Raw genomic sequence first — 25316 nt, 5'->3', positions numbered from 1 at the left:
GCGGCACTGCTATGGGTACCCGCATGGCCCCACAGTATGCCAACATTTTTATGGCTGACTTAGAACAACGCTTCCTTAGCTCTCGTCCCCTAACGCCCCTACTCTACTTGCGCTACATTGATGACATCTTCATCATCTGGACCCATGGAAAAGAAGCCCTTGAGGAATTCCACCATGATTTCAATAATTTCCATCCCACCATCAACCTCAGCCTAGATCAATCCACACAAGCGGTCCATTTCCTGGACACTACTGTGCTAATAAGCGATGGTCACATAAATACCACCCTGTACCGGAAACCTACTGACCGCTACACTTACCTACATGCCTCCAGCTTCCATCCAGGACACACCACACGATCCATTGTCTACAGCCAAGCTCTAAGATATAACCGCATTTGCTCCAATCCCTCAGATAGAGACAAGCACCTACAAGATCTCTATCAAGCATTCTTAAAACTACAATACCCACCTGCTGAAGTGAAAAAACAGATTGACAGAGCCAGACGAGTACCCAGAAGTCACCTCCTACAAGACAGGGCCAACAAAGAAAATAACAGAACACCACTAGCTGTCACCTTCAGCCCCCAACTAAAACCTCTCCAGCGCATCATCAGAGATCTACAACCTATCCTGAAAGATGATCCTTTACTCTCACAGATCTTGGGAGACAGACCTGTCCTCGCTTACAGACAACCCCCCAACCTAAAGCAAATACTCACCAGCAACCACACATCACTGAACAAAAACACTGACCCAGGAACCTATCCTTGTAACAAAGCCCGATGCCAACTCTGTCCACATATCTATTCAAGTGACACCATCATAGGGCCTAATCACATCAGCCATACCATCTGTGGCTCGTTCACCTGCACATCTACCAATGTGATATATGCCATCATGTGCCAGCAATGCCCCTCTGCCATGTACATTGGCCAAACCGGACAGTCTCTACGCAAAAGAATTAATGGACACAAATCTGACATCAGGAATCATAATACTCAAAAACCAGTGGGAGAACACTTTAACCTGTCTGGCCATTCTTTGACAGACCTGCGGGTGGCTATCTTAAAACAGAAAAACTTCAAAAACAGACTCCAAGGAGAGACTGCTGAGCTGGAATTGATATGCAAACTAGACACAATCAACTCAGGGCTAAATAGGGATTGGGAATGGCTGAGCCATTACAAACATTGAATCTATCTCCCCTTGTAAGTATTTTCACACTTGCTTCTTATCAAACTGTCTGTACTGAGCCATCTTGATTATCACTTCAAAAGTTTTTTTCCTCTTACTTAATTGGCCTCTCAGAGTTGGTAAGACAACTCCCACCTGTTCATGCTCTCTGTATGTGTGTGTATATATATCTCCTCAATATATGGTTCACTCTATATGCATCCGAAGAAGTGGGTTGTAGCCCACGAAAGCTTATGCTCTAATAAATTTGTTAGTCTCTAAGGTGCCACAAGTACTCCTGTTATTTTTGCGGATACAGACTAACACGGCTGCTACTCTGAAACCTGTCATACACAAGGTAGATAAAAGGACTTGGGGGGTGGAGAGAAGAGGAAGGACAAATAGATTTGTAATCTGCAGTGTTGCTGTAGCCGTGTTGGTCCCAGAATATTAGAAGACAGACGAGGTAATATCTTTTATTGGACCAACTTCTTTTGATGAGAGAGGCAAGCTTTCAAGCTACACAGAGCTCTTCTTCAGATCCAAAGAAGAGCTCTGTGTAGCTCGAAAGCTTCTCTCTCTCCTCAGGAGAAGTTGGTTCAATAAAAATTACTTCACCCACCTTGTCTCTCTAAACAGATTTGTAGACAGTTTCTAGATTTGAGCAAGAAGTCCATGAACTTTCATGAACATCCATGCTCCTCAGGCTTAGTACCTCAGCTGCTGGAAGCCTTCGTGTTTGAGCAGACCTTTGAAAAGAAAGTCCCACCAGACCAGGAATCCAAAGATGCTCAATTGACAAAGCGATGGAGAATTATGGGTGAGTAGGTGACTATGTTTCTGTTAGCTAACTGAGAATTTCATTATCATTCTTCTATGTGGAATTTATGTCCAGTCAGCCAGCCTGTAGATTTGCTCTTTGCCCAAATGCGATTGAAAGATGAAGGAAGTGGTCTTGAAAAATCTATGCACAAATTCCTTTGGGACTATTTCAAGAGATTTTCTGTCTGATGTGGATTGTTTAAGAATTCTTTGGGATTAAGCCATTGGGGCTGGAAATTTCCTTTAGGAAAAGGTAAACCGTGATGTGGAAGGCTTGAAAACTTTGGAAGAAACTCCTATTTTACTATTTCTAAGATACTAAGGGGAAATATTATTAAAGCCATAGGACTTGGAAGGCCTTGACTAAAAAAGAAAATAAACCCCATGTTATACTAACACATTTTATTGAAAGCTTCAGCTAATCACCTCAACTATGGTACAGCAATCTCCAATCTATTGGGTTGCACAGCCTCACCACTGTAAAGAGCTCTGTTGCTGCTGCTTCAGCAACAGCACTTGCTTGTGCCCCAGGCTATGACTCCCCTTAAAGGGACAGGGACCGTCATTTTTTAAAATGTATTTGCAGAGGAAAGAGATGATACCAAAGGGGGAACAAGAAAATATCTGAGCAAAAAAGCCATGATGATATGGTTTTAAAACTGGGCAAGCTCCTTCCTTAACACTGACATTTTACTGCAGGATCACAGTGTGACGGGTTGGATCACAGAAACCCCCTTGGGAGCTGCCACCCACCGTAAAGGTTATGGTCTACTATATCTATTCATCCTATTTGTACATATATATATCATTTTCTACTTGAGGTTAAGAATATGGGCTGTATGCTTGCTTGGTTTCTAAGTAAGCTTTGGGATGCATTTGGTCAGCTTCTTTAGGAAGGAATTTGCCAGGTTAAGTACCTGATCAGGAAACACTTGGGGAACAATGCATCTTGGAATGCTCCAATCCACATAAGAAGTCTTCCTGGAGACATGCAAGATACCATGTGGACAATGGCTTCAGCCTGTAAAGACTGAGTCATGCAGGGACATGTGACTTGCCCAGGTGACTCCAGAACTCCATCTTGGAGCTGGACTTTGCATAGGAGGGAGGAGGGAGGTCTCCACCCACAAGAGAGAGTCTATTTAAACCTGGGGGAGGCCCCTCCATTTTGTCTTCAGCTGGCTAAAGAAGGAGCCTCTCCACCCCCCCAGGATACTTGAAAGAAACTGAAACAAAAGACAGAGACTACAGGGGTTGAGAGAGATTGCTGGACCCAGGCTAAAGGGAGATTAGCCTGTAAAAGGGAGCATTCTGGAACTGGTGAGGAACTTATCTGTATTTAGTTTGATTAGGCATAGATTTGCGCATTTTATTTTATTTTCCTTGTGACTTACTTTGTTCTGTCTGTTACTACTTTGAACCACTTAAATCCTACTGTCTGTATTTAATAAAATCACTTTTTATTTAGTAATTTACTCAGAGTATGTATTAATACCTGGGGGAGCAAACAACTGTGCATATCTCTCTATCAGTGTTATAGAGGGCGAACAATTTATGAGTTTGCCCTGCATAAGCTTTATGCAGGGTAAAACGGATTTATCTGGGTTTAGACCCCATTGGGAGTTGGGCATCTGAGTGCTAAAGACAAGCACACTCCTGTGAGCTGGTTTCAGGTAAACTTGCAGCTTTGGGACAAGTGATTCAGACCCTGGGCCTGTGTTGGAGCCGGACAGGAGTGGCTGGCTCAGCAAGACAGGGTGCTGGAATCCTGAGCTGGCAGGGAAAACAGAAGCAGGGGTAGTCTTTGCACATTGGGTGGCATCTCCCAAGGGGGTTTCTGTGATCCAACCCGTCACACACAGTCATTCAGATTGTCCAGTGGAGTTGGCAGACTGGTAATATAAACGACAAGCTTAGAGTTGCTGGCAGGCCCAAAAAAGTGATAGTCTAACCGCTCTGCAGTGGAAGAAAACTGGCAGGAGAGAGATTTAAACTACCTCTAACCTGCATATTTTAGCTATTTGGGTGGTCTACGGCCATGACAGGCTGGCACATGTGTTCGGCTACACTGCTACATTGGTAGGACTAAAAGGCACGTGAGGCCACGGTGACCTAATGCACACAACTGAGAAAGCCTGAAATAGAACAGAATCAGCACATGGAATTTTTAGGCACCCATACAAGAGCAGAAACTGGTTCCATATCTTGGGAATTCAAACCACCTAAGTTCATCTACCCCAGGGGTTCTCAAACTGGGGGTTGGGACCCCTCAGGGGGTCGCGAGGTTATTACATGGGGGGTCGCGAACTGTCAACCTCCACCCTAAACTCTGCTTGCCTTCAGCATTTACGATGGTGTTAAATATATTAAAAAGTATGTTTAATTTATTAGGGGGCTTGCTGTGTGAAAGGGGTCACCAGTAAAAAAGTTTGAGACCCACTGATGCACCCTCCATTTGTTATTTTAATTGTGATTTCAGTTTCAGAGCTATTGGGAGTCAGAGCTGCCCTCTGGAAGAAACCCTGATCAAAAGCTTGAAGAAGCAGGGCTTGAGATAGCAATCACAGGGACTGAGAATTGAAGCTAAGGCCTTCCCTGGAACAACTGGGGGGAAAAACCACCTAATTCTGGCATCCTAGGGGGTCCAACGCCATGGACTTTTCTTACCCCTCTGATTTACCAGAGCCTCAGAAGCACTCCTGGACTCCATTTTTCACCTTAACCAGCAGAGAAAAATAGCAAGTGCCAAAGTCTTATAGTTTCAAAACAGACCAGATCCTGCTGATGGACTTTTGGCCCAAGTAACCTGGGGTTTGAACGTCATTTCTACAGAGTGGGAGAGGAATGAATGGTGAAGGGCAATGGAGCCAGGCTGGGAGAAGATTTAAAAACAACAACCACATAGCCTTCTGCTTAGAAAAAAGAGAGCAGAACTCTAGAAGAACCTCCTGCTTCTCCAAGCAAGGGTGAGAGACTGGAGAGCTGTAGATGTAAGCACTACTTTGTACAACTCCTTCAGCTGGCACATTGAGAAATTAGGAGCAAGAGTGAAAAGAAAGAGAGGTGCCTATGTGCTTAGACAATATGGAGGAGGAACTTAGTCATAATGAATCACAATTTAAAGCACTCATTATAACAATTTATTTCTTGGATTGGGGCCTTACTATAAGAACTAACAGCAAAAGCAGCAGTAGTAGTAATAGTAAATCTGCTACGTGAGATTTTAACTAAAAGCAGAGGATATATCAACTGGGTAGGACAATCTATTACATTTCACTTTCTAGAACTTTGTGGGCAATAATGTTAGTTTACAACATAAATAATAAATAGAAAAATAGGACAGGATTTGGCATTTGAAACGTGTTATTTAATTGAACTCATGAGTAATAAATTATTTTAAAATATTTGAAGAAAATATACATCTCATTAGTGACTGCTTTTAAGAAACAAGAAATTCAAGATGTGCTGAATATAAAACACAGTATGCAATATATAATGTTCAACATAAATTCAACATTAAAAGTAACATTTAATCTGCATATCCCCAATATCTGAAGAACAGTCTTTGTAGTTATGATAAATCATACAGTCACATCAACTAATCTGATACAGTCATACAGATTGTTCTACTCTCCTGTAATTTTTTACTACCATCAAACAAAGCAAAGTGTAGCATCATAACCAAAAGGCAATGTATCCGAACAGTTTTATTTTAGAACTTCACTACTAAAGCCAAACAACCATGAAAAGGCAATCTCTAGAAACAGTTGTTTTTCCAGACGCATGATCTATTCCAGGCGACCACAACTACAGCACTGAGTGGTTAGCAACATTTACAAAACTGAAGAAAACCTATAAGAAGAATAAATTATATTTTACATGTGGAAAAAGAGAGACCACTACTTAAATGAAATAATTTCCTATACAAGAAGAAGTCCTGTGAAAAAGAAATGAAAATGTAAAAATAAATATAAAACGTAACACATTATGGAAGCTCAGAGACAACGGCCACATGTTTTTAACCAACAATTGTAGGTAATCAACACCTTAAGATTAATCTCCTCCATACACAAGAGATAATGCATAAGGAAACTGCCGCTGAAAAAAGTCATAGTAGTTTAGCAAGAAATGGGTCAAACTGGGCTAAACCAATGGTAGTTCAAGCCAGCAACTCCCCCCCCCCCGCCCCAGGCTGCTATTTTGTACTCCAGAATCTCCGATTTCATTTAGAAGATAGTTAAATTAAAATCCAAAACTGAAATGACAATAGATTATAATACCTATTCTCAGATAAAAACCATTATCAGTAATCTATATCATATCATTATAGAGTAATGATATAGTCAGTAAAAATAATGGAACCCTATTAGCAAGACAATAGACATGTATTTTATTCGTTAGGCCAGTATTTTTCCCTATTATTAGGATACCGCATATTTTGCTGAACCCCGAGGCTCACAGAATGAACATGGGGATTACACAAGCAGCAACAAAAACTATAGTAGCTTACAAAAGGAAATGAAGGAGGGAAACAATTTTTCTACTGGGAACATCACTGTCTACAGATGGCAGGGCTATGGATATAGATTTACGGGAAAAAACCCAAATATGCTAGAAAAAACATCATATATATACTACAGTCTACACACTGTAATCTTACCATTAGTCACCCCCTCCCCCAGCAACACGAGCCTTCCCTCCTCTTTAATTGCCCTTCTCTATACACTGCTTTATGAAATACCTCCTCACACCCTTAGTTCATTCGTATTAGCTTTCCTGGACGCTCCCGCATAGAAAAACCCTTAGGCCTTGTCTACACTACGAGAGTACTTCGATTTTAGTTAATTCGACTATGTGGAATCGATATTACTAAGTCGAACGTGTGTGTCCACACTAAGGACAGTAATTCGACTTTGTGAGACTTTGTGAGTCCACACTAACGGGGCAAGCGTCGACATTGGAAGCGGTGCACTGTGGGCAGCTATCCCACAGTTCCCGCAGTCCCCGCTGCCCATTGGAATTCTGGGTCGAGCCCCAAATGCCTTCTGGGTAAAAAAATGTGTCGAGGGTGCTTTTGGGCGCCTGTCGTCATCCGTCCGTCACTCACGCCCTCCCTCCCTCCTTCCCTGAAAGCGCCGGTGAGAAATCAGTTCGCGCGCTTTTCTGATTACTGACAGCGCGGACGCCACAGCAGTGCGAGCATGGATCCCGCTGCGACCATCGCTGCAGTTGTGGCAGTTCTCAACGCCTCGCAGCTTCTCCTCCACCTGTACCAGAGGCAGCTGCAGATCAATCATGAGAGGAGGCTACGGCACCACCGTGACGGCATGAAGTCGGACACTAGCTCCGACCTCTCTGAGAACATGAGACCCAGCGCCCAGGACATCTCGCTGTCACTGGGTCTTGTTGATACTGTTGAACGGCGATTCTGGGCCCGTGAAACAAGCACAGAATGGTGGGACCACATAGTGCTGCAGGTCTGGGATGAATCCCAGTGGCTGCGCAACTTTCGCATGCGGAAGGGGACTTTCCTCGAACTGTGTGAGTTGCTGTCCCCTGCCCTGAAGCGAAAGGACACCCGGATGCGGGCAGCCCTGACTGTCCAGAAGCGAGTGGCCATAGCCCTCTGGAAGCTCGCAACGCCAGACAGCTACCGGTCCGTCGCTAACCACTTTGGTGTGGGCAAGTCTACCGTAGGGGTTGCTGTTATGCAAGTAGCCAGGGCAATCGTCAAGCTACTGCTATCTAAGGTAGTGACCCTGGGAAACGTGGAGCTCATCAGAGATGGCTTTGCCGAGATGGGATTCCCAAACTGCGGTGGGGCTATAGATGGGACTCACATCCCTATCCTGGCACCGGACCAACAGGCCAGCCAGTACATCAACAGAAAGGGGTACTTTTCCATGGTGCTGCAAGCACTGGTGGACCATCGGGGACGTTTTACCAATATCTACGTTGGATGGCCTGGCAAGGTTCATGACGCTAGGGTGTTCAGGAACTCTGGTCTGTATAGACGGCTGCAGGAAGGTCTTTACTTCCCGGACCACAAAGTAACTGTTGGGGATGTGGAGATGCCTACAGTCATCCTCGGGGACCCTGCATACCCGCTAATGCCCTGGCTCATGAAGCCCTACACTGGCGCACTGGACTCAGGGAAAGAACTATTCAACTACCGGCTCAGCAAGTGCAGAATGGTGGTGGAGTGTGCTTTTGGCCGTCTCAAGGGGAGATGGAGAAGCCTACTCACTCGCTGTGATCTCAGCGAGACCAATATCCCCATTGTGATAGCTGCTTGCTGTGTGCTCCACAATTTGTGTGAGAGCAAGGGGGAGACCTTTATGGCGGGGTGGGAGCTTGAGGCAAATAGCCTGGCTTCTGATTACGTCCAGCCAGACAGCCGGGCGATTAGAAGATCCCAGCGGGACGCGCTGTGCATCAGGGAGGCTTTGAAAGCCAGGTTCCTGACTGAGCAGGGTCTCCAGTGACTGTTCACTTTGTGGACACAGATACTGAACCTGCCCCCGTTTCTTTACCCAGTTACTGTTGACTATCCTTCCAAGTTACATACCCCCTTCCCCACCTTCCCAACAAATAAAATCTGTTCCGTTTTGTTACTGAACAAGGTTCTCTTTCTTACTGTTTTCGCGGGAATGTTTTAAACCGGGGACGCAGACTGTGGCGGGGGGCTGGTTTATTGTTTTGATGCAAATGATGCTTCTAAACTCCGGGAATGACAGGCTCCGCAGTGCTGGATTGGTTGTTTCAACGCAGCCTGCCAGCAGTCCTGGGCGGGACTGCATGTATGTGTCGGCCAAGTGACTTTCTGGCAGGGGGCGGAGGGTAACAGATCCCCTGCTGCGTGGCTCTGTGATCCAGGATAAGGACCGCGGCAGAAGATCTGTAACTGCCCTCCCCCGCCACAAAGTCACAGATCAACCCCCTCGCACCCCAGAACATGAAAACCGCCTCCCAGACTGACCAGGGTAACTGGTGACTGTACTGTGTATGTGTCCTGATGCTGGACCTGCCCCCGCCTCTGTAGCCTGCTACAGGTGACTGTCCTGTCCAAGTAACAAACCCCTTCCCCCCCTTCAGACAGAATCCCCTCTAAAAGACACTCTCGGAAACAGTACTTAACAGAAACAGATGTTTTATTATGAACCGCACATGAAAAGGGGGGGAGGAAACTTGGACGTGGGCTATTGTGAGATGGGTAGGAAAGGGCTTTTCAAACTTTGGAACGAGAGCCTTCCATTGCTGCAGCAGTGTGCAGGGGCCGACTGAAAGTTTTAACGGCCCTTGCCGCCCCTCCTTCTTTGGACTTTTGGTGAGGGGGGTGTGGGACTTGGTGGCGGGGGAGGGCGGTTAGAGATAGACAGCAGCAGGGCTCTGTCCTCCTGCCTCCGGTCTTGCAGAACATCCACTAGGCGCCGGAGCGTCTCCGTTTGCTCCCTCATTAGTCCAAGCAGGGTTCGAGTAGCCTGCTGGTCCTCCTGGCGCCACCTCTCCTCCCGTTCCATGACTGCTCTGTGCATTTGTGACAAGTTCTCCCTCCACTGTGTCGTCTGGGCTGCCTGCTCTCGTGAGCACTCCGTAAGTTCATAAAACATGTCTTCACGCGTCTTTCTCTTCCTTCTCCTAATCTGCGCTAGCCTCTGGGAGTGTGATGCCAGGCTGGGTTGGGAGACAGTCGCAGATGTGTCTGTGGGAATGGGAAAAAGGGAGTAAATTCCTGAGACAGATAAATGAAGTTGCTAACAAAGAACATAGTCTTTCTCTGTGAACAACACCATGCACTGGACCTTTCACATGCGCACACAGGACAAGGTCGAATTTTCGGCCCTCGCCTTCAGTGCCTGGGGTCTTGCAGTTGCGATCAGAGAAGCATGGCAGGACACCTCTACTTTTGTTGCAGGAAAACATGGTAAGCCGTAGACTTGTGGCAGCTTAAAAATGTAATAGTAGCACTGGGCTCCTTTCGCACTGAATGCAAGGCCACTCTCTGCTGGCAGCAATCAGGGAAGCATGAGCTCTGCCCCTGTCCCACCACCTCGCGGCTGTCCCCGGGAAAGATCACTGTATGCTGCCCCTCTGCCGCCTCCACCGCGTGGCTGTAAAGCAGTCCCAATACTAACATTCCCCTCCCTAATTTAAAGCAGGGCGTCATGTGCGATATAACTCTAATGAGGATCTCGGAGAGCGAGAGGGGAAGAATGCTTCGGGAGACCATGCAGAGGCCAGGGCCGTATGCCGCCATGCTGTGCCGTGCCATGATCCCAGACTACTTACTGGACTCATGGCGTGGGAACGTGTGTTACCACGGTGGACCAGTTATGTTAAAATTACATGTTTAGATGTTTAAAGCACTCACTGCTTGATCCTTCCCCTGATTCGGTGTCCGGGGTAACGGCTGTGGATGGTTGGTAGGGGATCTCGGTAAGGGTGATGAAGAGCTCCTGGCTGTCGGGGAAATCAGTGGTGCAAGCGCTGTCGACTGCCTCGTCCTCCTCATCTCCTTCCTCATCTTCCCCGTCCGCTAACATTTCCGACGAGGAACCGGCCGTGGACAGTATCCCATCCTCTGAGTCCACGGTCACTGGTGGGGTAGTGGTGGCGGCCGCACCTAGGATGGAATGCAGTGCCTCGTAGAAACGTGATGTGTGGGGCTGGGATCCGGAGCGTCGGTTTGCCTCTTTGGTTTTTTGGTAGCCTTGTCTCAGCTCCTTGATTTTCACGCGGCACTGCGTTGCATCCCGGCTGTATCCTCTCTCTGCCATGGCTTTAGAGATCTTCTCGTAGATCTTTGCATTCCTTCTTTTGGAGCGCAGCTCTGAAAGCACGGACTCATCGCCCCACACAGCGATGAGATCCAAGACTTCCCGATCAGTCCATGCTGGGGCCCTCTTTCTATTAGATTGCACGGCCATCTCTGCTGGAGAGCTCTGCATCGTTGCCAGTGCTGCTGAGCTCTCCACGCTGTCCAAACAGAAAATGAGATTCAAACTGCCCAGACAGGAAAAGGAATTCAAATTTTCCCGGGGCTTTTCCTGTGTGGCTGGTCAGAGCATCCGAGCTCGAAGTGCTGTCCAGAGCGTCAACAGAGTGGTGCACTGTGGGATAGCTCCCGGAGCTATTACCGTCGATTTCCATCCACACCTAGCCTAATTCGATATTGCCATTTCGAATTTAGCGCTACTCCTCTCGTTTTCGAGGAGTACAGAAGTCGAATTTAAGACAGCTCTATGTCGAATTAAATAGCTTCGTGGTGTGGACGGGTGCAGGGTTAATTCGATGTAACGGCGCTAAATTCGATATAAACTCCTAGTGTAGACCAGGCCTTAGAGTGAAAATATGTTTTAGACCAATTCATACCGTAAGTTTTATACAGAACACAAATGAGGGCACTGATTATTTCTAATTCTTGAATCAATCTAATATTTTCTATAGCACAAATTTAATGAGCATGCTACCTCTATTCAGTGAAACTGCCCTAGGCATACCAATATAGATTACGGGTCATGTATTCTTTCCTTCCAAGTAGCTCCTTAATCCTTCTTTACAATGCATCAGCTTTAGCAACAATTTTATCCAAGAGGATAGGTAAAGAAAGTCTTCTGCACTGGAGTTATCAAAACAGCTCAGTGGAAGATAAAGAACAGCTCAATGATGGTCAAATATTTTACCAGCCAAGAAAGATCTGTCATTACTTACACTGTACAGCATAAGATGCGAGGACAACAGCAGAATTAAGAGGGCATAACAACCTGAGAAAAGAGAAAAACAGTTTTTTTTAATATATATATACTTACACATAGCATAAATAGGTAGAATATTAACCATTTCTCGGCAATCAATGTATTTTGTAACGTTTAACATTAATCTTCAGCAACTCTCACTGATTTTTTTAAACAAAAGACAATAGTCATAGCATAGTAGGGTGATGAAATTAAGTTGTGTAACAGCTCATTAATGGAATGGAAATAACTTGTCTTAAATGGATATGTTCATATCCTTGTTGGATGCTTATTCTGGAAAGTGAAAAGGAAGGAAAGATTTTCTTGCTCTGGATATAACTTTAATAACTGCAGTCTATTATTTTTAACATGAGACATGAACATTAAAATTAGCCAAGTGCCAAGCGTAAAAATGCAGCTCTGATCTACAGTCTACACAGAACTTGCTACCAATTTTTAAAGACAACAGGTAATGAAGATGAAAGGTTTGGACCACATTTTAGACTTTTTCACAGATGCAGACGAAAGACAGAAGGACATCAGAGCCTTCTAACTTATGCCTACCAAGCAGAGACTATGTACAAATGAAGTCCATGAAATCTCCTCAGGACAGGGACTCTTCTCTGCTAGGACCATCTGAGGGTTAGAGGGATATGGCAGGCCAGGGAGGGGAGAGCATGCACCACACTCTTAAGGGGTGGTACAGTCACCATGCTACTCCCTCCACAAAGGAGATCTACTTTTGAAGCACAGACAACTTGTGCCTCCTAATACTGGAGGGAGGGGAGAGGGGGACAATGTATAGGGAGGGACATGTGATTGCCCCTCATGTCACCTCTGGAAGGAAATTCCAGCCCCACCTCCCTGGGCCAGGGCAGCCAATTCCATGGGTTCCTGGGGGGCTGAGGCCACAGGAGCAGGTGCTTCTGAGCCCAGCTGGGACTGGCCCTGGTCCGGGAAACTTTCAGCGCCAGTGTCTCCCCGGAGCTCACAGATACCACAGCAGGGGAGCACGGGAAATGCCCCTACCACCAGCTGAGCAGAGGGGAGGGAACCTGCTTCTAGCACTTTCCCCAGCGACCTCCTGTCCTGCACCCAGCCCAGGGACCGCCCTGTTCTCCCCACCCTACCAGAATTACCTGCAGGGGGTGAAGGGGGCTGTGCCTCCCCTGGCACATTTCCAGCTCGCTCAACCCCACTCCCTGGCAGCCAGCCCTGGGCGGGAGCAGGATGGAGCCCCTTCTCACGCCGGCTGAAGTGGCCACTCAAGGTCGCTGCCTCTGTGCAGCGCAGCAGCTGCCTGAGAGAGAGCCCAGCTGGGGAAGCAGCAGCCCGCCCCCTACACTCCCTGCCCGGGCCAACCTGCTGGGAACAAGGACCAAGCAAGCTGGAAATGTGCCAGGAAAGGGGAGGCCTAAGTTTCTTCTAAGCTGCGCCGTGGCACAGCAGGCTATCAAGGTCTGCGCGGGGAGGGGAGAGGCGCCTCTCCCCCGGTCCCAGCCTCGGATCTGCCGCGACCAGGGGAAGAGATGGCTCTCCCCGATCCCAAGCCTTGCAGCTACCGTGGCTGGGGGAGAGGCACCCCTCCCCTGGCTCAGGCTGCTGCCACAAGAGAGGGCTGGGGGGAGTCCTCTCTCCTCAGCACAGCCCCAGGATAGCCTGAACCCCAAACCTCTCATCCCCAGCTCCACCCCAGAGCCCACACCCCCAGCCAGAGCCCTCACCCCTCTGTACCCCAACCCTCTGCCCCAGCCCTAAGCCCCCCCCCACACCCTAAACCCCTCATCCCCAGCCCCACCCCAGAGCCCGTACTACCAGCCAGAGCCCTCACCCCCCCCACACCCCAACTCTGCCCCAGCCCTGAGCCTCCTCCCACACACCAAACCCCTCGGCTCCACCCCTGCCACACATCACCTACATATTGGTGCACATAACAAAATTCATTCCAGACATGGATGTAAAAAATTAGAGGGAACATTGTGGGAGCCTCTGGCTTGCTCAGTCTCTATCCCCAGCAGCCATGCCCGGGAGGAGAGCAGAGGGGAAGGGCCACTGCCGCCTCCCCAACCAGGTTCTCACAGGCAGTCGCTGAGCTGCACAGAGCAGTGACCCGAGCGGCTACCCTCAGAAAGCATAAGAAGCGGCTTCGTCCTGCCCCTTCTGCTCTCTGCCTGGGCTTGGCTGCCAGGAATAGGGGCCAAACGTGTAAGGGAGCAGGTGCAGCAGGAGAAGGACAGAGCCCCTCTCCCTCACCCAGCAAGCAGAAATCTGGGGGAGGTGGCGCTTCCCCCCAACACACACACACATCACCTATGTGAAGCACAATGCCCACTGGAGCTCAAATTAGGCAGTTTCCTCTGGCACAGTCACAACATGGGTTGCTCCTTTACAGAACCAACTAGCTCTATGGATGTTAGTAACATTGTCATTTGCCTGTTTTTGTAAAGCAATATTCAATTAAGAATAGATGTTTTTTCTCCTTCACTGTTCCTTTTTATGTCCAGCTATTGAAGAAATATTACTTCAATAAGAATTTTTCATTACCTTCCTTCCAAAATATCTGTCTTCAGTTGTAAGAAGAATAAATGCCTAGAAAACAGAATTTGGAAGAGTTGATTCATGTTCAAATATCAGATTTAATCATTTCTAAGAAATCTATATATAAAATTAAGTTATATGCATGTATTTACAAACAAACTATATGTACAAAAGTATAAGCCTACTTGGATATTCCTTTAAATCTTTAACTATGTGAATGCTCACGGTCATTCACAACAATTAAGGTCTTTTGTAGTTCCTATTAAAAGCCAGTTCCAATCTTTAATTAGGTTAAAGGGTCACTATTAAATGATGAAAGGTTTCCTTGGATTCAAATACTAAACGCACTGCCTCCAAAGTGCCCCCACTTAGTCAGTCTCAGGGGATAAGAGCCAGTTAACTCAGTCTTATGCATAAAATTGCAGAATAAAACCATTAGAAAATGAGGCTTGCCTAGCTCCCATGAATTTTGATTTTAGATCCAACCATCTGTCGAATCTGTGTATCAAACATCTTCTTTATAACAATAAATTATTGGTTTCAAGAGCTCATTCAGAAAGTAGCTCCAATGCCCTCATATTTACGATAGGATCAGAAATCTTAGTTACATATGAATCAATCACAATTTCTTTTAATTCATACATTCTAGTCTTTGACAGCTATTTGTATGGCACGTAAGCTGGTATTCATTAAAATTTAAAAGGACAATTTAGTAATGACATCTAAAAAGGGTCTGAACTCTACAAATGTTTGCATATTCATAATGTCATAGTGGCTGAACCAACTTTTTATTTGATTAAAGGTGAAACTCTGTGTATGGTCTGCATGTGCTCTTCTTAAAGGAATAGCCACATGAAGTTACTATGTTATCAAATACATTAAATACATAATGCAAAAACATCAAGATTTACAATTCATTTGTCAAGTCTGTATGCTCTGCTTGAAAACCATACATGCTTCACCTGTCAGTCAATGGATTCATAGATAAAATGCATGATGCATAATTCTGTATTTAACTATGGAAGCACTGCTTACAATTCCATAGTTAAGGATGAATTAAATTTAGCAGTTAAAACTGGGATTCAACCATTGTATTATTATTTATTATTTGCATTATCATAGCACCTAGGAGTCCTATTCATGGACCAGGACCCCATTGTGACAGACACTGAACAGACTCAGAAGAAAGAGACACTCCCCTCCCCGAAAGAGCTTATATTTAGATTATAAAATAAGAGAGAAAAAATGGATGCAGACAGAGTGACACTGGAGTACAAGGAAACAATAGGACAATATTGGTCAGCATGATAGGCAGTGGTCTCTGCACAACAGCAGCCTAGTTGGCAAGTTCTTTTAGGCCTTGCAACAAAGGAGAGTTTTAAGGGTTTTGAAGAAGGATAATGAGTTAGTTTTGCGGAGCTTCTCTTGCGGAGAGACAACATGGAGGTGCCTGTTTGAAAACATAACAAGTGGGCAATAGAAGCTGATATCATGGATCGACTGGAGACAGGAGTCATCTTTTTGATACTTAATGAGAGATGATAGATAAAGTGGTAATAGGTAATGAAGGACCTTGAAAGTAAAGACAAGTAGTTTACATTTGATACAATAGAAAAGAAGGAGCCAGTGAAGCGATGCAAAGAAGGGTGACATGGTCAAAGCGATGGGGTAGGAAAATGATCTTTGCAGCAGCATTCTGAATGGGTAACAGTGGGGCAAGATTGCATTTGTCAAGGCCAGAGAGAAGAACGTTGCAATAATTGAGACATGAAATGATGAGAGCCTGGACAAGAGTTTCAGCTGAGTGGAAGGATAGCAAAGGCCGTATCTTAGAGATGTGATACAGAAAGAATCTGCAAGACTTAGACATAGCCTAGATGTGAGGACCTAAAGAGATCCAAGTTGAAGATGACACCTAGGTTATGGGTCTGAGTGACAGGAAGAATGGTGGTGTTGTTCACAGTGAACAAGAAAGGAAGTTGCAGGGAGGGTTTTTTTCAGGGGTGGTGTATGAGAGAGCAGAGATTAAAAGCTTTATTTTTGTTTGAAACTGACAGCACTTTCCCTGAGTACAGAACAAGTTTTCTGAGAATTTTTAAGTAAATCTTAGTCCGTGAGTTAAAAAAAAATTATTTAAAATGGGTTCTTTAATAAATGTAGCACTCTATGTCACAACATATTTTTTGTCCTTATTGATTTCAGTAACAAAACAGAGTCTTCAAAACTTCCTATGTAGTAAAAACTCACTGAAATCTTGTGCAACTTAGCCTCACTCCCATTAGGAACAATGTGAGATGGTGTTCATTTTGAAGAAGGGCTTTGCCCTACAGTGACACCACAAGTAATTTTTTTATATGAATAGGTCTTTAAAATCAGTTTAATCTAATCAAGGACTATAAACACTGTTATGCACTTATAGTTGTATGGGTATTGTATGGCATCACTATAGAACCGAGTTATGGTTGTCGGAGTGCCTTCACTGTTCACTTCCAAATCTCAATATGTTTGGATTCTTTTATATAACTGTAAGGGGTCAGACTCACCCCTGCGGCGCCCCCTGATGGTCGTCTGGGGAATCAGCTCCATCCAGCCCGGAGCGCTCTCTGCAGGCCGGTGATCCGCCTTGTCGTCTGCACTGGCCCCCGTGTCCCTCCCAGGACCCCGGTGCCCCTTGCTCTGGGTGCTGCCCCCTGGCAGTACCCACACATGCTGGGTCTCCCCTCCCAGGGGAACCCCCACCCACTAATCCCACCTCGCCTCAGTGCAAGGCTACTGCCAGTCATCATCTAGCCCCACACCTGGGGCAGACTGCAGTATCAGCCTACTCATCACTGGCAGACTGCTGCCTTGGCCTACACCTGGGTTGCCCTCTGCAACCCCCAGTACCCCTTAGCCTAATACTAGGCTGCAGCCTGGGGCTTTCCAGGCTGGAGCTCCCCAGCTCCTCAGCCTTTCCCCAGCCCTGCTCCACTCAGGTACTCTGTCTTAGCTCCCTGCAGCCAGGCCCTTCTCTCTCTCTGAACGCAGGGAGAGACTCTGTCTGAGCTCCTGGCTCCCTGCCTTTATAGGGCCAGCTGAGTCTGTTTGGGGCATGGCCCCAGCTGCAGCCACTTCCCCCGAATCAGCTCAGCCTTCCCTGCCCCAGCCTTCTCCCAGGGCTGTTCCAAACCCCTCAGGGCAGGAGCAGGTGTCCACCCCTCTACAATAACCATAACTCTGAATTTCTTGGGTTTATTATGATTGGTTCTGGGATGATTTCACCATCACTTTAGTGTTTTTACCATGGAGCATACATAACAGTAATTTAAATGTTTTTGTGTGGGAATACTGTATAATTGTTTACTTACATAAGGAAAACTACTCCTACTTCTTCTCATCCCAAATGGCAATTATTTTGTGCTTTAATTATTTTCATTCTAGCTCAAACCTGAGAGGCTATGAATACCTACAAGGCCCATTGATTGGAAGTTGCAGGTGTTAAACCTCACCCAGTATTACATCATTTGAGAAGAATATATCTTATTTATTGCATATTCTAGTTACATTAAGAAATTAGGTTTAATGTGGTAATGCCATGTGGCATAAACATTTCCTATATTCTACCAAGGGCTTCTACCAAGTGCTTCTGTAAACCATGCAATGGATATAACATTGAACACTTGGTTTCTACTGTTCTCATAAAATTTAGAGTGCTCATAGGACACACTCCATGGTAAGACTGCATGATTAATATTTTAAAGTGTAAAAAATGCAAAAAGTTAAGGATCCTATATCAAAAGTAGCTACAATATTGTACTTCATAACTGTAATGACACTACAAAATATATAAGCTATAATAATTACAAGCAAAAAGAAGTTAAAAGAATTACATTACAATATCATGCATTTGAAATGCCTGATTTATGGTTGCCCATGCAACCGTAATTTTGTCTCTTTGTATATGCACCCTGTACACTGAATGAGACAAAGGTCTCAGACTACAAAATAGTATATGATAATTTAATTAAAGATTGTATTAAAATACATATGCACAAAACCTGAAAGGAATTTCATGGTCAAAAAAGGAACTTCTCTGACCAGAGGGCTCCCCCTCTTGAATTTCGAAGGTCTGCAGCAACAATAGAGGTGTTAGAGCTTTTCAGAAAAATTTTACAATCATTTTTTATAATGAAAAGTATTAAGCAACTTAACGATGGAGGAGGGGGCAAGAGGGAGGTTGCTCCCCCAAAATGAGGAAAAAATGAACTACTACATGTGTTCAAACTGGCCAAATCAATGTTGCTGTAGAAGCACTAAAGTAACAGTCAGGAGATGCAAAAACTTAATTGTGCAACCTTTATTTTTAAAAATGATTATATTTAGTTGAAAGAGAAAGAATGGCATGAATGCATACTTCCGGGAAGCATTTACTGCTTTAACTACAGGTGTTTAGTGTGCAGTGGCAGAGTCCCTAGGGCCAGTTAGTGTAGGAGTTCTCAAGGTTTTTCTTTCTGAGGCCCCCCTAACATGCTATAAAAATTCCAGGGCCTAGCAGGGGGGGGCTGGGTCTCGGAGCTTCAGCCATGGGGGAACTTGGGGCTCCAGCCGTGGGGGGGGGGGTAGGGGAGGGCTCATGGCGCCAGGGCTTCTGCCCCGTGGGGCGAGGGGGGGGCTTGGGGCTCCAGGCTTCTGCCCCGCAAGGCAAGGGGGCTCCTGGCTTTAGGTCTGCAGGGCAGGGGCAGCTCAGGGCTCACGGAAAACAGCTTGCAGACTCCCAGGGGGCTGTGTACCCGTGGTTGAGAACCACTGAATCAGTGAACAGCAAGCTAGTGCACTATAAAATCACATCCTGGCTTGCTAAGCTCTAACTTTCCATGTAAACAAGCACTAGGAGCCATATCCTGCAAGCACTCCATTGCGAAATCTCGATCTTCCATGACAGTGTATTCAGAAATAGGCCCTTTGTTTGTTACAAACATATATTACTTGTGTTCAGTGATGTGTGGGGCCCTGAGTCAGTGATGCATGCAACAGCAATGAATTAGTTGAACATTTCTCACTTTTGGAGGAGAGTTATTTGTTTCAGGCAAATCTATATCCTATTTTAAATTGGGTGTTTGATTTTTGGATGTGTATCCCTTTCCCATTCCTTGATTTCTAGTAAGATGGTTTCGTCACATAACAGAATACCTTAGTATTCTCAATTAGAACTCAGTTACAAAAGTCTTGTTGAAACTGTAACACAAGCCATATATGGTCCCTTAGAAGTACAATAAGTTACCTTATGAAACAGGCTGTTTTGATAATGAAAGGCTATATGATTTTTTGGTACGCTAAAGGCCAGCATGATTCATGTTTTTTCATATCAACACTACTCACACTGCATATGTTGCGCCTTCCTTGTGTGACACACACAGAGCTGATATGTAATACTGTTATGAATACTGGGATGTCACAATTTTACGAACATGGTATGCGACTGGATCAGTGAGGGGAAGTTACTGCATATTTGATTATTAGAATTTCCTGCATGACTCTATTGACCTAACTTGTACTGGGGGTAATAGCATGTTTATTTTACATCGACAGGGCTCAAAATCAAGGGAGTCTGTAGCTGAAGGTGACACGGGGCTTCCCACATAAGAACACCCAAGCACACACTTAAAAGAATGGTATAAGCTGTTAGGTTCAAGGATCCTGTCTCTTGACTATAACCAGTTGCAAACCTTGTTCTGCCAAAGCTAGGAGTTACCAGATCAAAGAGTTATAAACAGTGTTTTAAAAAGTGGCTCAATTCCTATGAAAGGGCTGAGTTGCCAGGGGCTGACCAGGGAGCAGTCAGTAAGCTTTGACAGGGAGAAAAGTTGACAGTAGCTGGAAGATGAAATTCCCAGTTCAGGAATACACTAAAAATAGCAGCATGTCTACAGTGGCTTGGGTAAGCTGCTCAAATATGTACCTAGGATCTCAGACAGGATTGTATTCGGGCAGCTAGCCTGAGCTGCTGTGGCTATTCTGCTCTTTTTAGCATGTTCGCTCCAACAGAGCTAGAACAGGTCTATCTACCCAAGCTGGGAATTACACCTCCCAGCTGCTGCATAGACATACCCAGAGAGGCTCAATGGAAAAGTCTAAAGGGAGTTAGTCATACTAGGATCCCTGTGTGGAAGATGGTTAAACACCTGAAAACTAGATATACGCATAGTCTTTTTATTATTTGGTTTTTTAGATGTTGTATCTGAAATGCTTGTGTTCTAAATACAAACCTTGCTTTAAGAAGGCTGTTTGGTAACTATTGCCCTAGAGGATACAGAATTGCAGGGTCTTGACATAAGCAGACCTGCTGAGGTAAATCACGGGTGATACACAGGGGACTGCAACCAGGGCCCACTCTGAGCATAGGAGAATCATATGATACCACCTCCAGACAGAGGTGACAGTTTGAGGCCAGAGGTCTACACTCAGGATATACTCCAAAAGACCAGGCGGGGTCAGAGATGCAATTAACCTATTAACTGTGACACCTTGTGTCACATTAAACTATATGCCTGAACCTTCTGAAAGTAAGCTCTATGTGGCAGGAACTATTCAGTCTGTGCCCTATCACCAGTTGTATAGCATCATACACACCTATAACACTATATAAATACTAAACACTTTACTTAAATAGCAAATCCCCACACCTTTTATATTAAACAGATTTCAGAATAAATATATAGAATAAATTGCAGTCTAACATCAGAAAATAAAAAGAGACTGTTACGAATTCTTAGTTGATGGATGTAAATTTTGAAAATAAAGTTACCTGGTTTGTTCCTGATGCAGTGTGTTGGGATCAGGTATAAAAAATCTTACTCGAAAATGGATGGTGCAGGGAAAACCTCCTACAACGTTTTACAAAAGTAAATCAGTATTTCTATTTTTGATTTATTTCTGTAAAATTTATAGAAAAAACTACAACAGAAAATAACCACATAATATGACAAATCTGATTTACTTTCTTTTTTTTGACATGGGAAGAAATCATGAAATATATCTGTTCACTATTCCTGCACTCCCACTATATTGTTAAGTCTTTTGCTACTTTCAGAGCAAGAACACACAAATATATCTTTCTTTGAAAAACAATCCTGTTCATGAAGCAGTTATCAGCATGGTCTATTCAGTTACCTTCTTTTATATTTTTAACAGTGCCATTTTTAATACAGCAATTTGTGTTGGAAAAAAGTACATTCCATTCCTTCTGGTATTAAAAGAGGAAAGTCTTAAAAAAAGAGGAAAATATACCTGATGCAAGTATCTCATAAGACAAGCAAGAATGTTATATCAGGAAAATTTAGAGAATCCTCTATATTTCCTCTTGTGGAAAATAAACAGTAACAAAGCTTTAACAATTATTGTGCATAACTAACTTTTAACCTTATTTAAAATCACACACAAGCTACCAAATGAACTAGAATCAGGAGATCAAAAACAGAATTTATGTTTCAACTTCACTAGTGATTATATAGCTTTGACTACATCTGCACTGAGTAAAAAATTGTTACCAGAAGTTGTTTATAAATAGTTCATGCTAAAAATAATTATGCCCTGTAATTTTTTTTTTGTTTAAAGACTGAGTTCAAACACTAGAGACTAATTTTGCTCCACTCTGGCCACACTAAGAGCTTTACCTGAAATATTTGAAACCATTACACTCTTACCCCATCCAGGGCCGGCTCTAGGCACCAGCAAAGCAAGCAGGTGCTTCGAGCGGCAAATTTGCAGGGGCGCAAGAATCCAGCATGGGAGCTGAGAACCAGCAGGGGGCCCTGGGAGCTGTAGTTCCTTGGTTAGCTCCCTGCCTATAGAGCCAGCCCTGGAGCAGGGAAAAAACTACATTTCCCAGCATTCCCTCGGCCGCAATTAACAGGAAAGGGAGGGGAAAGGAGTGTGGAACTGAAACCTCATGCTGCACCTTGCTGTGTATGGTAGGGACAGAGCCAGCTCTAGGTTTTTTGCCGCCCCCGTGTTGCCCCAGCCCTGGGCTCCCCCCGCACCCCTGTGTTGCCCCAGCCCTGGACTCTCCCCCGCCCACACCCCCTGCTGCCCCAGCTCTGGCTCCCACCTGCACCCCCCTGCTGCCCCAGCCCTGGGCTCTCCCCCCACCTGCAGCTCCTGCCACCCCAGCCCTGGCCCCCACCCGCACCCCCTGCCGCCCCAGCGCTGGCCCCCACCCGCACCCGCATCTCCTGCCACCCCAGCCCTGGGCTCTTCTCCCCCGCCCTGCTTCCACACCCCCTGCCGCCTCAGCTCTGGCCCCCACCCGCACCTTCTGCCGCCCCAGCCCTGGGCTCTCCCCCCACCCACATCTCCTGCCACCCCAGCCCTGGGCTCTTCTCCCCCCCCTGTACCCGCACTCCCTGCCGCCCCAGCTCTGGCCCCACCTGCACCTCCTGCCACCCCAGCCTGGGCTCTTTCCCCCCCGCACCCGCACCTCCTGCCGCCCCAGCCCTGGGCTCTCCCCCAAAGAAAGAATTGGGTGGACTAAATGGACAGTGCACCTCTCTGAAGCCTAGCAAGGGAGGTACGTGGATCCCACTAGAATTTAAAATGAAAAGTAAGGGAGGGGAGGCTCTACTAGACTGGGCAGCTTTAGATACAGTACCAGGCACGTAGGAGGATTTACACTTCTGAGCCATGGAAGCAGAAATTGACTTTTCTTTTCCAGATTTAGCTAATATTCAGAAAGGGAATCCAGCACCTGCCTTCCAGATTTGAACACCCTCAAAATTCAGGAGTGCTCAAGCTCAATTTGGGCAGCTGTTACTTCATTTCTCCCAAATCAAATATACTGATCCACTGTAACTTGCTGTAGAAAAAGTAGAATAAATTGAGCAAGAAGTGCTTCCCAGTGGTTATTAGGACTGGAATTGCTATTTTCAACAGCCATTGCTTTTTTTTTATTATTATTATTATTATTTTAAGTTTTAGTTTTATTTGTTTAAAAGGAAGACAGTGATATTGCATTGGCAAATTCCCCATAGAAACAAAGAATGGAACAAAAGAATAATAAAGGCACCTCAACTTTTCCTCATTTATGTAGGACAGTCTTATAATATGCATCCAGATAGCCTTCAATCACACAAGCTGAAAATTGTTCCACTTTACTGCAGTTCTGTAACCATATGGGAACCAATCCTGTCTGTGTTCTGTGCACATCCAAAATTCCTGCTGAATGACCCACCCTGGGAGCGAGTTACCAGTGACCCAGGGCTGGGGCGGCAGGAGGGTGCAGTGGGGGGGGGGAGGGGGAGAGCAGCCAAAATTTTTTTTGCTTGGGGCAGCAAAAAACCTAGAGCCGGCCCTGACCCCATCAACTACTTACTCTCCCCCCTACTGCTGACATCAGTGGGAACAGTAATGTACAGAGGTCACCAGACAGCTACTATTTTCACTACTATGTTGTCTAACTTTGCTCAGACCAGAACTAGAGGACCGAGTGGTAATGTTGGTGACCTACAGTGTCTAATCTACATTGGAGCAGCTACCACTACTGAAGCTTAACCAGTAGTAAGAACTGTGGGAAGTTTTGCCAAAAAGTCTACTGTTTATGCCCAAAAGTGAAGTTCATAATTGTGTTTTTTTCTAATCAACGATATAGGTAGAAGAGGAATTCAGGCCAGAAAAAGTTAGATTTTTATGTAAAGTATCTTACCTTTAAGCTGTTTTCTAACAGGTTTGCTTGATTCGAGCCATCGCTGTGAAATGAAAAATTAGATGATTTTTTTTTAAAAGAACTTTTAAAATATATATTTTTTTAAATTTAACACTATACTTACAGGGGAATCGACTGACTCTTCACTTTGTTGTAAACCAAAATATTCCTTCTCTGTCACACCCAAGTGGTTATAGGCCATATCCAACAAAACCTGACCAGTGTCTTGTTTCTGAAAACAAAGAACACTCCATAAATGAAATGCACACTCTCTTGTTTTTAATTAAAAATCTAAACGGAAAAATTGGTTATAAAATTTAGTATATAAATAAAATGGTTAAAAGTTTCTCAGAACAGAGATCATTAGACATAGAATACATTAAAGTGAATAATCTCTCGCTAAAATAACATTCTTAAGGTTGCCAAAGTCGCACTCAAAAGTTCAGAAATATCAGAATTTAGGTCGTCTATACAACCTTAATTCTGCCCCCCTTGTGAACGCATTGTGATACAGTCTTTAATAAAATGATCACATACTATTTGTTCTCCAGGACCCCTGCCTCATTCAGTGCACAGGATGGATGATGTCAGTGGCATAACAAGGCCCCAGAATGCCCTGGTGCAAGAACAGGTGAGGGGCCCCCTCTCCCAGCCTCCTCATTCTCCAGGGTGGGTACCTCTCTCTTTGCACCCTCTATCACTTCAAATGTAAGCTTCATGTCCTATCCCACCCACCCAATCATTTCTCTTTCACTACCAAGATGTTGTCTCATGTCTCCAGTCATCCCATGATGGCAGCCTCCATTGCCACCTTATTATATTTTCAAACAAGCACCTTCATGCTACCCCTCCTGCTTGGGAGGAGCTCCCCATAATCATCCCCAAAGCTACCTCATTATCCACCTTTAAATCTCTCCAAAAAAGTCTTGTTTTCACTAATGCCTATACAAAACTTAACATTTGGGCCACTGGTGTGCTGAGACCACTGCCTATTATGACCAATATTGTCTCATTGTTTCCTTGTACTCTCCTGCTTGTTAGCAACCATCTGTCGTCTCTGGTGTTATACTAGATTGTAAGCTCCTTGTGACAAAGACCCTTCTAATGTAGACACAGCTATGCCAGCTAAAAAGTGCTTTTGTCAGTGCAGTTTATATAGGCTTGTTGAGTGAAATAAGCTGTACTGGCAAAACCATTTTATGCCAGCGCAACTATTTCTACACTACAGCTTTGACCAGCATAAAGTCTCCCCCTAATTCTCCCACCGCTCCCAAAAATAAATCATACCCTAACTGACATTGCTATGCTGGCCAAGTTTTTAGTGTAGACCAGTCTTCGCCACATCATACTTTGAGATCCTCTGATGAAGTG

General features: G+C 45.1%; 1 protein-coding gene across 2 annotated transcripts in view; it reads right to left on the bottom strand.

The window, feature by feature from the left end:
- The window catches only part of PTPN3 (protein tyrosine phosphatase non-receptor type 3), a 206214-nt gene that overhangs the window by 160870 nt on the left and 20028 nt on the right, over positions 1–25316 (bottom strand). For both annotated transcript variants that reach the window (XM_065398552.1, XM_065398553.1), the window contains exons 2-6: positions 24070–24177; positions 23946–23988; positions 21054–21132; positions 14276–14320; positions 11709–11761 (exon numbers count right to left, since the gene is read on the bottom strand). In XM_065398552.1, the coding sequence (XP_065254624.1) occupies positions 11709–11761; positions 14276–14320; positions 21054–21132; positions 23946–23988; positions 24070–24177 (328 nt within the window). The remainder of the gene's footprint in view (positions 1–11708; positions 11762–14275; positions 14321–21053; positions 21133–23945; positions 23989–24069; positions 24178–25316) is intronic.

This window comes from Emys orbicularis, chromosome 2 (assembly GCF_028017835.1).
Source record: "Emys orbicularis isolate rEmyOrb1 chromosome 2, rEmyOrb1.hap1, whole genome shotgun sequence".
NCBI lineage: Eukaryota > Metazoa > Chordata > Testudines > Emydidae > Emys > Emys orbicularis.
This window is presented reverse-complemented; position numbering and strand designations above follow the sequence as displayed.